General features: G+C 40.9%; 1 protein-coding gene across 1 annotated transcript; it reads left to right on the top strand.

Moving 5' to 3' along the window:
• The first annotated feature begins 666 nt into the window (after positions 1-666).
• Positions 667-4,794, top strand: LOC104873627 (tubulin polyglutamylase TTLL4-like). Its single transcript, XM_033760309.1, has 2 exons — positions 667-730; positions 1,111-4,794. Exon 2 carries the CDS (start codon positions 1,150-1,152, stop codon positions 4,513-4,515), a length of 3,366 nt encoding a protein of 1,121 aa, XP_033616200.1. The 5' UTR covers positions 667-730; positions 1,111-1,149; the 3' UTR covers positions 4,516-4,794.
• Positions 4,795-13,634: the final 8,840 nt, after the last annotated feature.

Below are 13,634 nucleotides of genomic sequence, written 5' to 3'. Positions count from 1 at the left end.
TATATTTACTGCATAGAAATTTTATGGTTGATAAAACAAATACGTTATACTTTATGAGTGACTTTTTGGTGCTTTGAAATTTACTTACTTTGGTCTGGGGACTTACCAACTGCTTTCCATGAAATCATTCTGAAGTATTGCCTTAGCTAGAAGCAAAGCTTGGGAGCACTGGTTTTGCCCAAGTGTAACATTACATGTCGTACTGCATTAATGTCATGTAGTACTACAGTATGGCACTTTCATTTCCACATGTGAGAGCACATGAATATCCACTGCAGCTAATGGAGTGGTATGTCTTGCTTCACAGGAAGATACGTTGAAATAATTGCCCACTGTATCATGAGCAGCTCTCCAAAGCTATACATTGGCAAAGGAATATCACCCAGAAGAACTGCAGCATATCTAAGTTTCATACACCTTTTTATAGTTCCTCAAAGAAAAAACGGGCTTTTGAATCCATCGAGGCTGTTATCTCCCTCCCTCTCTCTCTCTCTTTCTCTTTTTCTCTCCCTTTTTCTCTTCCTGGGAGGCTGTACTGCACGAGGTCAGTAGACTGTAAGATCCACTGTCCATTGTGAGCTCGCGCTAGGCCTGGGTGGCAGCAACGTCAACAGAGAACGTGCGTCACGTGGCATTGCGTGGTTGATAGGGGCAACTAAGGAAGCAGTTTTCCCAGCGGCCTAGTGAGGCAGCTGCGCAGAGCTCCGTCTTCATCTAAGAGCCTCCTAAAGTAAGATTACATTAGACATTTAGAAATGGGAAGAAAGGAGCTAAAGGTGCAGGGAAGGTGTGATGGGTAGGGGAAGAACAAAAAGGGAAAAGAAAAAAATGTGAGAGAATGAAAAGATGAAAATAAAGTGTTTGTAGATGGGGAGGGGAGGAGGGGGTGAGGGGAGGGCAGAGGTAAGGGGAAAAAACGAGAATCAAGACTTCCCATGTAGAGGTACATGATCCCAACAATGAATATAACTGTACTGTATCCCTAAAATGTACCAGTAAGTTACTGGCGAGCTGCTGATTAGAGGGTCAGCTGAGGTGTATTATTTGGTCATCAGAGACAGCTGACAGTCTCCAAGAGTGCTCCTGACTATATGTGGTGTCTTTCCTAAGCCTGACGGCAGGTCCAGGTGGCTGTGAAGTGGACTATTTATGGCCTCAGGGGGAGAAGAGGACTATAGTAATGGCCTGCGCGGCAGCAACAGATACAAGATTATCTGTGTTTTAGGGAAAGTGCCTGCCCCACCACCCGAGAAGCCCTCGGAGAGCAGAGCCTGGTCTCGGGCCCACCGCGGGGTAAAACCAACCTCGAAGCTGGACGAGAAACCCTCTGGCACAGCATCAGCAGGTTTGTGCCCAGACCTCTTAGGGCTCTCACCCCAGCCAGGGCAATCCTCTTGCCCTATGTATTTAGGTAGCTCTGGCAGCACAGGTGCAATGGCAGGCCAGAAGGGCACTAATGACTTGAATTCTCTCTCGAGCTTGTTCAGCAGTACTCTGCAGTGCCACCGCTCTGACAGTATGCATAAGCCATACCAGCAACTGGAGTCTTCAGGCTTCCCTTCGATCCCATCAGACAAATGGCCCTTCCCTGTCCCTCAGAGGAGGCCCCCTGTCATTCTCTCTGAGGATATAAACACTTCTTCCACCTTCTTCCCCGTGGCCCCATCCATACCACCCCTAACCACAAATTCATGCCTTTCACTGGAAGTAAGTGCAAGAAAATCCTCAAGGAGGACCCTGGACCCTGCCATCCCGGGAAAGGCTGCACCTTCTCAGCCCTGCAAGCCTACACTGAACACCAATATCTTCTTGCGGCCAAACATCATTGAAGTGCCTTTGTCTAAGGGCACAAAGGGCTTAAAAGCAGTACCCCCACCCGAGACTCACCATGTTGTATTGCATCATTTGGGTACTACTAGAAACTATACACCCCGCATTCTTGACTATAACATGACCACAAGCATTCGTACTGTCAGAGATGGTACTAGTGCCCATATTACCGTGCCTACCTCGAGCTCCTTCAATGCATCCCCCATCAGTGTTGCCCCTTCCCAGTACAATTGTGCACAAACACACCCCTGTAGACTGGATGATAACTCCAGTTGCCAGGCTCCAGCTAAAGAGCCTCGATTCACTGAGGCTGTGAGATTGGCTGCAAAGGACATTGAAAAAAAGCCACAGCAAGGCTCCCAACTTGGACAATCTTGTTCTTTAAACTCAAACTTCGGGTGGAGCCTCCTCAACAGGAGTCGGAGGTGGAAACCACCTTTGGTCAGCAAGCAGTTTTCTCAAGGCTATGCTAGATTGGACAGGAAGATCTTCCCTGGAGCATTGAACACCACAGGGTTGGACAGTAGAGACCGCTGTACCAAAAAGACTAACACTTACCTCCTTGCCTCACATGCCAACAGGCTCAGCCCCAGGGCTGCCTGTGGGCCGATAATTGCTCCATTACCAGTTGGAGAAGACAAAGCTCCCATTCCCCCTATCCGTGCTTCTCCCCTTCCACCAACTGGTGTAGCTGAAGTGGCCACCTGCTCCACTTTCACCCATCCAGTCCAGCTTGGGAATGAGAAGCCTGAGGAATATGGTGCACTGGGCTCACCTGCTATTGGTTCGGATAATCACTGCCAGCCAGACCAGATAGAGGCTGACGATATGGAAAAACTAGTAGATGACTTGGAAATCAGCTCCAGCCCTGATAAGAGTGAGCAGGAGAAGGAGGATGAGAGTGACCCGTTAAATGCTGTCTCCTCCACTGACTCAGAGGCAGTGGTCTCCCAGGGCTGCAGGGAAGTTCCGACCAAAGCCCTTCCCATTTCTGAGAAAGTTGTCCAACCAGCCCTCACCGCTAGTCTCTTCCCCAATGTTGCCCCTACCATCTATTTTGGTACACAGAATGAGAGAGTGGAGAAGCTCCCTTGGCAGCAGAGGAAGCTGCTCCAGTGGAAGATGAGTATAGTGACTCCCAACATTGTCAAGCAGATCGTTGCGCGGTCCCACTTCACAATCAGCAAGGGAAACGATGACTGGCTGGGCTGCTGGGGTGGCCACATGCAATGTGATGAGTTCCAAACCATCCGAAAGTACCAGAAGTATAACCACTTTCCAGGCTCATTCCAGATTGGACGAAAAGATAAACTGTGTTGCAATCTGTCTCGGATGCAGAGCTACTTTGGCAAGAAAGAGTTCAGGTTCTTCCCCAAGTCTTTCATCCTACCCCAGGATGCAAAGGTGCTCAAACAGGTCTGGGAGAGTAGTCCCTCCCAAAATTGGATTGTGAAGCCACCAGCATCAGCTCGAGGCATCGGCATCAAAGTAATACACGAGTGGAGTCAGCTCCCCAAGCGCAGGCCCCTCCTGGTACAGAAGTATCTACAAAACCCCTACCTCATCAACGGCACAAAGTTTGATCTGCGGCTCTATGTTTACATCACTTCCTATGATCCTCTACGAATTTATCTTTTCTCAGATGGACTCGTCCGCTTTGCCACTTGCACATACTCTACTTCTCTCAAAAGCCTTGGCAACAAGTTCATTCACCTGACCAACTACAGTATCAATAAAAATAATACAGCGTACCAAGCCAATGCAGATCAAAGGGCCTGCCAGGGCCACAAATGGTCACTTAGAGCATTGTGGAAATACTTGAGTGAGAAAGGAATCAAGTGCAATGCGATCTGGAAGAAGATAAAGGATATTGTTGTGAAAACCATCATCTCGTCAGAGAGCTACGTGACTAAATTACTCAAGAAACATGTCCGGAAACCCTACATCTGCCACGAGCTCCTCGGCTTTGATGTCATTCTTGATGAGAACCTGAAACCATGGGTTTTAGAAGTCAACACTTTGCCAAGCCTGCACACTAGCTCTCCACTGGACGTAGGCATCAAAGGGCAGATGATCCGTGACCTTCTGAACCTGGCAGGGTTTGTTCTACCCACTGCAGAGGACCTTAGTTCCACCTCTTGTACCTCCCGCAGCATCCCTGCCAGGTTGTCCAGCGCTGCCAAGAACACACGTCCAGTGGAGTCAGAGTGTGATATTACACAGAGGCTGAAGAAAGAGTATTACTTGGCCCAGAAGATACCGGACCTGAACATCTATGCATCTGTGTTGGACGTCCTGATGCCAGATGATGTTCAGATTCTTGTGAAGATGGAGGATGAGTTTGCTCGTCGTGGTCAATTTCAGCGAATTTTTCCATCTCATAACTCTTTTTGCTATCTCCGCTTTTTTGAGCAGCCACGATATTTCAACATTCTTGCCATTCAGTGGGAACAAAAGTACCACAGCAACAGGGCCAAAGGACTAGATCTGCTTCGGAGTTGGTGTTATAAAAAGTTCCACCTGGGGGATAATTTTGACTCTGCTCCACCATGGTCACAACCCACACCAACTCTCAGTGGCCCAAACAATGACGGCTTGACCAAACCAGGTTCCAGCAAGCCGGAGAAACCATCTTTGGTAGAGGACAGCGAAGACACCAGCAAAGAGCCCAACCCCACCATCTAGACACTACTTACCATCAAGTGCTCTGAGCAGACACTGAGACTTTCTGCCTTCTTTTCCACCTGGTTAACTAGTGACTCCCTCCCAGGCTGCTATAAACCCATGACTGGCTACCACCACCTGCCCTGCCCAGGAGCACCAACATCATCGACCTGGGAACCAGCCTACAGACCAGCCTGATGTGCTTGCATTACAGCGATGGACATTTGGAGACTTGGAGGGGTGTGGTGAAGGGGAGAAGTTGAGGATGTCTCATACTCTTCTTTCACCTGTTGCCCTGGCTGTGCACATCACATCTCAGTTGTGCCTCAGGCAGGGTTTGATTTTTACCTTTGCAGAAAGAAAGATCCTTATCAGTGACTGCTGTATATTGCATGATAAATAAACCATTGCTGTTTAATGCTCCACTCCTTTCCTCCCTCTCATAATTAATCGTATAAGAAAAGGCTCCTATGTGTTGTTTTTCTAATCATTGATAATGTTGAACAATGAAAGAATCTAAATAGATTTCCCACTTGCTTTTGCTGACCTCCTCAAAAGGTTCTCCAGTGGCTTTGTTCCATGACACTGCCTGCTGACTGATGCCAGGTCTCCCGGGGCTAGCCTTGCTCACTGGTAGCCTGAGTGTTACCACTTAAATTCCTTCTGGGATGGAGGATTCCTATCACCTTCAGTTTAAAGATCCCCATCTTTTTTGTTTGTCACCCATCCTTTGCCTAAATCTTAGTGTCCCATATACAGTTTGCAGTTCATGCATGATGATTATTGCAATAAATATTCCCCTTGATGATTCCATGAAGGAGACATCAGGGTATGATGGTTTCTCACAGCATCTTTCACATAAAAATGTTCAAGATGGATCAAACAGAATAGAGATTTACCCTCCTACCTGAACCATTCCCAGGCTCCAAACACCACACATCAAATTTGGGAAGATGATGAACATCTGGTGATAATGAACAGGGATTCCCAAGAAGTGAACAAGTGAGTTGAGGCTTTAATTGCTGAAACTTTGAGGGTATCCAGGCTGTATCATAGGGAGAAGAAACTAAAGTGGAGCCTGGTGAATTTCCTGACTTGAAGAGGTATAACTGAGTGTCTGGGGAGCATGGAAGGGGGAGTCTAGAGAAGAAAGTACTGGAGAGGAAAGAGCTGAATGGAATTAGAAACATGGATATCAGTAAAGACATACTAGAGTGTTTAGCAGAGTATATACCTATGAGAACACTACCTCATGTCTAGGAAAGGAGTCCCTTTATAGGTTTAGAGAATGGATTTCCAATCTTTTGCTTTGTTGGGACCTCATTGAGTGAAGTGTAATTGTCTTAGGCTGCACATAAAATATGTAATATATTTATACAAGTAACAAAACATCCTTGTTTATATTTTAACTTATTAGATTATTTTACAAAATAGCACAGCAAGCCCAAATCCAGTAATGAAATAAAACGTATGTGTCTGCTTAATTACAGTAGACGACTGTCTTCACAGGTACACACACTTGTTGGTGGAAATATTACCGGTAATCAGAGCAGTTTACTCACCAAGTCACACAAGAACATGTAACATCAGATACATGTGGACAACTATTGGACTGACTATCTTTGTGTTTATAGAAAGTAGATTTAAGGCTGCACTGTGACAGCCTCCATCCATTATCACCTATGCGATCCACGCTTGAACCCTATGTAATCAAGCCATGAAAAACATTTCTACAAATCACATAATGTTAACAGTTTTCCATCTTGTAGAGCCTCCTTACTAGCTGTCCAGGGCTGCATGTGGCCCATGAGCAACAGTTTGTATGTGCCTGATTCACGGGGACTAGTACTCGCTGACACAGAACTGGAAATAGTGCCAGGTTGCATTAGCCAGACTCATCTTTTTTCAATGGGGTATTATGCAGAGTATGCAGAAGAGATTTACCTAAGTAATAAGAAATAATTAGCCCTATTGTAAACACCTCAAACAAAACCATAGAAGGATCAAAGTGTTTCCAAATACTTTTGCTGCATCCCCAAAGATAGTTATAGAAAAAACAAAATTATGTGTAGCAATCAACAAGATAAAATTCATGAGATCTGACATCCTATAAAAAAATCTTAAGCTTGCAAAGAAGCAGGAACCATGATGCGACTAAAAATCCTCAATTCATAGCAGCCCAGTTGTAAACCAGATGCTAGAATTAGTAGATAAGAACATTTAATGAGTTATATTAAAAATGTTCAAAATGTTAAGTATGAAAATGGATACCATCTTAGTTCCTGTTCTCATTGCTGAGACAAACTACTCAACACCCACAGGGAGGAAAAGCTTATTTCAGGTCATATTTTATAGAGGTTCCAGTCCATAGTCAGTGGGCTCCAAGTCAGGGTAACATGGCAGAGGGGCATCACAGAGGAGAAACAGTCCACAGTAGGACAGGCAAGAGGCAGAAAGAAGCAATAGCAAACTTCCTTGTATCCCATCCAGGATACAATATTTTGGGTGGTGCCACCCACACCCAGGTTGGGCCTTCCCATATCCACACCCAGTCATATGCTAATTCCGATCAATGCACTAAGATAGCACCACACATCCTTAATTCCAGTATGTATCACACGTATTAGATCCAACCAGCTCTGAAAAGCCCTGCCTATGAGTGCATGAGGCTTTGGAGGGAAATCTAGATACAAGCCATGAAAGATGCTATCAAGAGACTCATTACAAGAGATAAAAACAACAGTATCAAGTAGAAAGTGCATGGGATGAGCTGAAAGGGCAAATAAACATTGCAGAAGATAAAATAGGTGAACTTGAAGACCAGGCTGGAAGCTCTTCAAAATGAAAAACAGAGAAGAACAATACAAGATTTGAAAAGGGCATTTGAGAGTCATGTGACAACTAGAAGCACCCTAATATATGCAATTTGATTCCTTGAAATGGAGAGCAGAAAATATCTGAAGGAATAATGGTCCAAAATTTTCCAAATTTGATGAAAACTATAGACCCACAGACCCAAGCAGCTCAATAAATCCCACTACTTCTATTTTAGGCACCACATTTAAACCATAGCATGGAGTGAACGCATAAATCACTCCTTTTAGGCCTTTAAAAATTCTGGCATAAAGCTTTAAAAGCATAGTTGATTAAAGTTTTTGCTTAGGAATTATTCATGCTTTCAACTCTTCTCCTTGAAGCACTGGTCCTGTGACTACTGCTCTAGGTAGAAAAGAGAAAGTTGGGCTAATAAGGGGAAGAAATAAAAAGAAACAGCATACCCAAATTCTTCACGGTTATTTCTCAACATGTCTTAGACAACCAATACTGAAAATGCCTGCTAAATTCTCTACCAACCTATTTCTCTGAGGAGGCTATCTCTGCCTATTGATCAATAAATCCCACTACTTTTTTAGGCACCACATTTAAACCATAGCATGGAGTGAACGCATAAATCACTCCTTTTAGGCCTTTAAAAATTCTGGCATAAAGCTTTAAAAGCATAGTTGCTTAAAGTTTTTGCTTAGGAATTGTTCATGCTTTCAACGCTTCTCCTTGAAGCACTGGTCCTGTGACTACTGCTCTAGGTAGAAAAGAGAAAGTTGGGCTAATAAGGGGAAGAAATAAAAAGAAACAGCATACCCAAATTCTTCACGGTTATTTCTCAACATGTCTTAGACAACCAATACTGAAAATGCCTGCTAAATTCTCTACCAACCTATTTCTCTGAGGAGGCTATCTCTGCCTATTGGACGTCATGGGTTGAAAATGTGTCCCTTGTTTTGAATTGGTGTGTTTCAGCCTCTCAGAATGATGTAATACCTTCTGTTGTATTACTTCATAGCACTCTGCCCATTTACATCTAACCTTGAGTAAGTAAAGCCTGATGGAGTGTTAATCTCTTCTTGTAAGGACTTATTTTTAGTTTCCCGGTGCTATCAGCATTAGTACAACTTGCTGGCTGTGCCAATATCTTCCTCTCAGGGAATCTTTCACATTTCCATCTGAAATGTCTATCTCGTTGGTTGGAAGACAGAATAGGTTTTATTGGCAGAATTTAATCCACCTCTGTATTGATGCGTCCTCTTAAGCAAACATAGCAAAATATTCATGAGTCAATGCCAGTTGCCTTCAAAACTTCTAAGGGGTTTCTTCGGATGGACTTCACTGTGTAGACTGTAATCCAACCTTCAGATTCTCATCATGACTTCCTTAGTGCCATGCCAAGAACAAGCATATTTTCATAGATCGGTTTGCCATTGCCCTCTGCCTGACCATATGGGTAGGCCACTGGCCATTCTGTAGGAGCCAGGAAAAACACAAAAATAGAGGCATTTTGTGATTGATAAGTTCTTCCATCACTGTTAGTAAAAACATGCAATTAACCTGAGATGATTTTTTATGTTACATTCTATGACAAGAGTGGTAGCCTTCCAAATTCGATTTTGTCCATGCACTTTGGACAATATCTATAAACCAAACAGCTCTTTCTTGGTCTGTGAAGAACATGTCCAAATGATGATAGCATCTAGTAGCGCCTCGTGTGGTATCAAGTCTGTCATGCGGGAAGTCAGCCTCCCTCACTGTATCTTATCCTTGTACTTACTCTGTATTTCCATTTTATTATGGAGCTCTTACAGGAATTTTCCTCCTTATTAGAGGATTTATTGGATATCACCCAAGGCATTGTAGGTATTTTAAATTCAAAATTATTTATGTTCTTCAGTCGTAATGCAGACAAGTAGTAACCAATGAAGTGAAAACTTTCTATCCAAAGCAATGTTATACAAAAGAGCCAAAAATTGAAGAATCCAAAAGTCCACCAGTGGATGAAAGCATAAATAAAAAATTTTCATGTACATACAATACAATATTATTCGTTGACAGACATCATACACTAATGCATTTACAAATGCAGAAAACGTTATGATAGGTGAAAGAAGCCAGACATAAAAGAGTACATGTTATATTTGTCACTTATGTAACATACATAGACCAGACAAACTATGGATATAGAAAACAAATTAGTGCTTGCCTAGGGCAGGGGGTCGATAGTATAAATCTGGGGTAGTGGCTGAAGCTTTCTTTAAGATGATAATTTTCTAGACTTTATTTTGGTGATGATTGCCCCACTCCGAATAAACAAACATCCCTATTTATTATTTGAATGGATAAATTTAATCATACTTAGATTGTAAAATTAAGTAAATAAATTTAGTCATCATATGAGACAGCTAATCCATCATTAAGGTAACAATCCTAAATAAATAACTGATACAAAATTTTTACATGTGTACCGCTCTGAATAAGATGTGAAAGAAAAACAATGCAGTATCCATCTATGCAGTAATATGGACGAAGGCTGAAAATGTTGCACTAATTAAAAGCAGTCTGGTGTGATAAACTAAAAGTGTGAGTAAGGATCAAAATGTACATTTGATATTTGTAATAGGAAGAACAGGTGTGAAGGTGTACGGTAAGTGGGAGGGGTAGGGAAAGGTAAGAACAGAAAAGAAAAAATATGAGAAAAGGAAAACACTGGAAACAAAGTCTTTGTAAACAGGGAAGGGTGGAGGGGTGAAGGGAGGGTAAGGGTATGGGGAAAAATAAAAACTAAGATATGTCATGTAAAGGTACATGGTCCCAATAATGAATGTAACTGTATTGTATAACTAAAATGTACCGATAAAAAGAAAAGAAAAAACAGTCTTGCAGAAAAGGCCACATATTATAAGACTTCACTTCTGTGAAGTTTTTAAAAATAAGAAAATAATAAAAATGCAAAGTAGAAAAAAATGTTTTCTAGGGACTCAAGGAAGTTAGATGGGGAGCAACTATTAGTGGATTCCGATTTTTTTTCTAAGATGGTGAAATATTCTGGGATTAGTAGTCATGATTGGATAACTTTATGAATATACTAAAATCATTTGTACATTTTCAAATGATGAATCTTATCATACAGAAACTGCATCACAATTGGAAAAATTCAAAGCAGCAATAAGAGAAATAGAGTAGAGAAAATCTATAAAGTAAATGAAGCTACAGGCCAGTTCTTTGATATGCTCTAAAACTGATCAATATCTAGCCAGAATGATCAAAAAAGAAGAAAGAAAATACAAATCACCAATATCACGAAAGATAGAGGTGAGATCATCACAGGTTCTAAAAGAATTGAAAGGATAGTAAAGAAATACTAGGAGCAGTTTCATGCAAATGAATTCAACAGCTCAGATGAGATGGACAAATTCCTTGAAAGACATGCACTACCAAAGCTCACTGAAGAAATTATATGTAACTTAAATAGCTCTATATACATTAAGCAATTGAATTTGAATTAAAAAAAGACTTTCTTCAAATAAAATTCCACAGGAGTCTGAGGCAGGAGGATAGCCCAAGCCTAGCTTAAGTGAGTTCAAGGCCAGCCTGTGCTATCCTATCTAATAGATATAATAGGCTCAATACCTTTACTGGTGAGTTTTTTCTGTATTAGTTTTCCATTGCTGCTATAACAAACTACCACAAATTTAGTGGCTCAAACAATACACATTTTCTGATGTCTGATGTAGCCAACAATCAGGAATCAAAGTGTTGGCTGGGACTAATTTATTTCTGAAGGATCTAGAGGATTTATTTTCTCGCCTTTTCAAACTTGGAGAAGCTGTTCATATGCCTTGGCTCTTGGTGCCCTTCAATCTTCCAAGCTGGCAAAGGTTAATTGGATGTAGTACCACGTCACTCTCTCACTTTTTTTTTTCTTTCTTTTTTCCACCTCTGAGGACTCTGCAGATTGCATCACACTCACCTGGATTATTTATAATACTCTACCTCTATAGAAACCATTATATTAAAGTCAGCTGAATAGCAAGCTTAATTTCATGTGCAGCATTCAGTTTTTGTTAGCATGTTATATAATATACTCATAGTTCTGGAGATTACGAAGTATACATCATCAGAGGGCCATTCATCTTTTAACTACATCTGCTAGACAATTGAAGAATGAACATCAACACTTTACATGCTCTTTTAAAAAGTCAAAAAGGAAAGAAAAATCAAATCCACCAGTATATAAGAAGGATAACATGCCATAACTATTTTTTAGATTATAAATACAAAATTTATTTAATATTAAAAATAAAAAAATTATTATATAAAAACATAAAAAGCACAATACCATATAAATAAGTGCAGAAAAAGCATGTGAAAAAATGCATTCCTATCTGGATGAAAACTGAACAATCCAGAAGAAAACAGAAAGCTTTTCAATGATACAGGGCATCTTTGCAAAACCTAAAGCCAACATCACTGATAGTGGTGAAAGATCAAATGCTTTCATTGTGTGGTCATGAGCAAGATAAAGATTTCTGTTCTTGTAAGCTTTATTCAATATGGTACAGAAAGATCTAGCCAGTATAATTTGACAAGTAAAAGACACCCAGATTGTAAAAGAAATAAAAATATCCATACTCACAAATGATATAATTTTGTCTGTAGAAAATATATTAGCTTCTATAGGATCTAGCCAGTATAATTTGACAAGTAAAAGACACCCAGATTGTAAAAAAAAATAAAAATATCCATACTCACAAATGATATAATTTTGTCTGTAGAAAATATATTAGCTTCTATAAGAGAAGTATTAGAATCATATATGAATTTATCTAAGTTAGATGATGCAAGATAAATATACAAAGTTACATTTCTCAGTCCTACCAATATACAAATGTATGTTGAAATTGAAACCAAAATATCTAAATTAGCACCAAGCATGCAGAATAATTACAAATAAATCATACCAAACATATCCAAGACCTGTACATTATAAATTACAAAATACTATCCATAGAAACTAAAGGATATCCACATAAATGCAGAGATATAATTTTTCAGAAGACAGAGACCCAATATTGGTAAGGTGTCAATACTTCCAAAATGAATCCATAGACTCACAACCTAATTTTACAATTCATGTGAAAATTCAAAGGTACCAAAATAGCCTTGAAGAGAAGATCCAATTTGGAGGAATCATAATACCTGACTTCCAGAATTGTGAAAGGAATTCAGTAATCAAAAGAGTGAACAGATAATGCTTGACTTATGATGATAAACTCACCATAGATTAGATATGTCAGTACTCAGAAATGCATATCATCTACCTAACAGGATGAACATGATAGTTTAACAATGCAGTATGCTCTAAAACATCAGTTGCTTTACCCTCAGGAATGTATGGCTTACTAGGAACTGTGGCTTGCTACTGATGCCCAGCATCAAGAGGGAATATTGCACCTGCATATCACTAGAGTCGAAAAATGTCAAAATTTAAAACTGGAAGCATGACTTTTACCCATTGGGTGTCTTAGTCACTTTTCTTGTCACTCAGAGATATTACCCGACACCCACAACTCAAGGAGGGAGAGGTTTGTTTTGGTTTACCATTTGTAGAGGTTTCAGTCCATGATTGGCTGGCTGCAAGTCAGGCTGGCATGGCAAAGGGTTGCTCACAGAATGGGGGAAGCAGAGAGTGAAGGGAACAGAAGGGAAGAGAGGAACCCTTCTAGGCCACACCCCAGGTGACCCATCTCTTCTCAGTAGATTCCCACCTCTTAACAGCAAGTTAGCTGTAAACATACCAGTGGATTAATCTACTAATGATCTAATCACCTCCCAAAAGCCCCATGTGTGAGCGCATGAGGCTTTGGGGGAACATGAAGATACAAACTATAACAGTGGGTATCACTTTTGCAATTTTCTAAGGCTGCCAATTTGTAAGTCAAATCATCAAAAGTTAGGGAATATTTGCATTAGTATTAGCATACACATAGACAGATCAGTGGAACGAAATAGTTTCCAGATAGATACAGATATAAGGTCTTTTGATTTTGATAGAGGTGAAAAATGAATGGAGTGAAGAAAGATAGTAGATGGTTCTGGAACAAAAACTGTATCTCCATATGATACCAAAGAACTTTAATTCACACCTTTTGTACATGTAGTAATAAGCTCCAAATTGAAGATAGACCTGGTTATAAAACTTAAAAAACTAACCCATTTTAAAAATAACATTTTGTGGGGCCGGGGATTTAGCTCAGCGGATCGGTGGCTTGCCTTGCAAGCGCAAGGACCCAAGCTCAATCCCCAGTACC

This window comes from Fukomys damarensis, unplaced genomic scaffold (assembly GCF_012274545.1).
Source record: "Fukomys damarensis isolate Sample0158 unplaced genomic scaffold, DMR_v1.0_HiC HiC_scaffold_39, whole genome shotgun sequence".
Taxonomy (NCBI): Eukaryota; Metazoa; Chordata; class Mammalia; order Rodentia; family Bathyergidae; genus Fukomys; species Fukomys damarensis.
This window is presented reverse-complemented; position numbering and strand designations above follow the sequence as displayed.

Excerpts from the sequence above, each read along its gene's own strand:
- LOC104873627 (XM_033760309.1), top strand. The coding sequence starts at position 1,150 with ATGGCCTCAGGGGGAGAAGAGGACTATAGTAATGGCCTGCGCGGCAGC.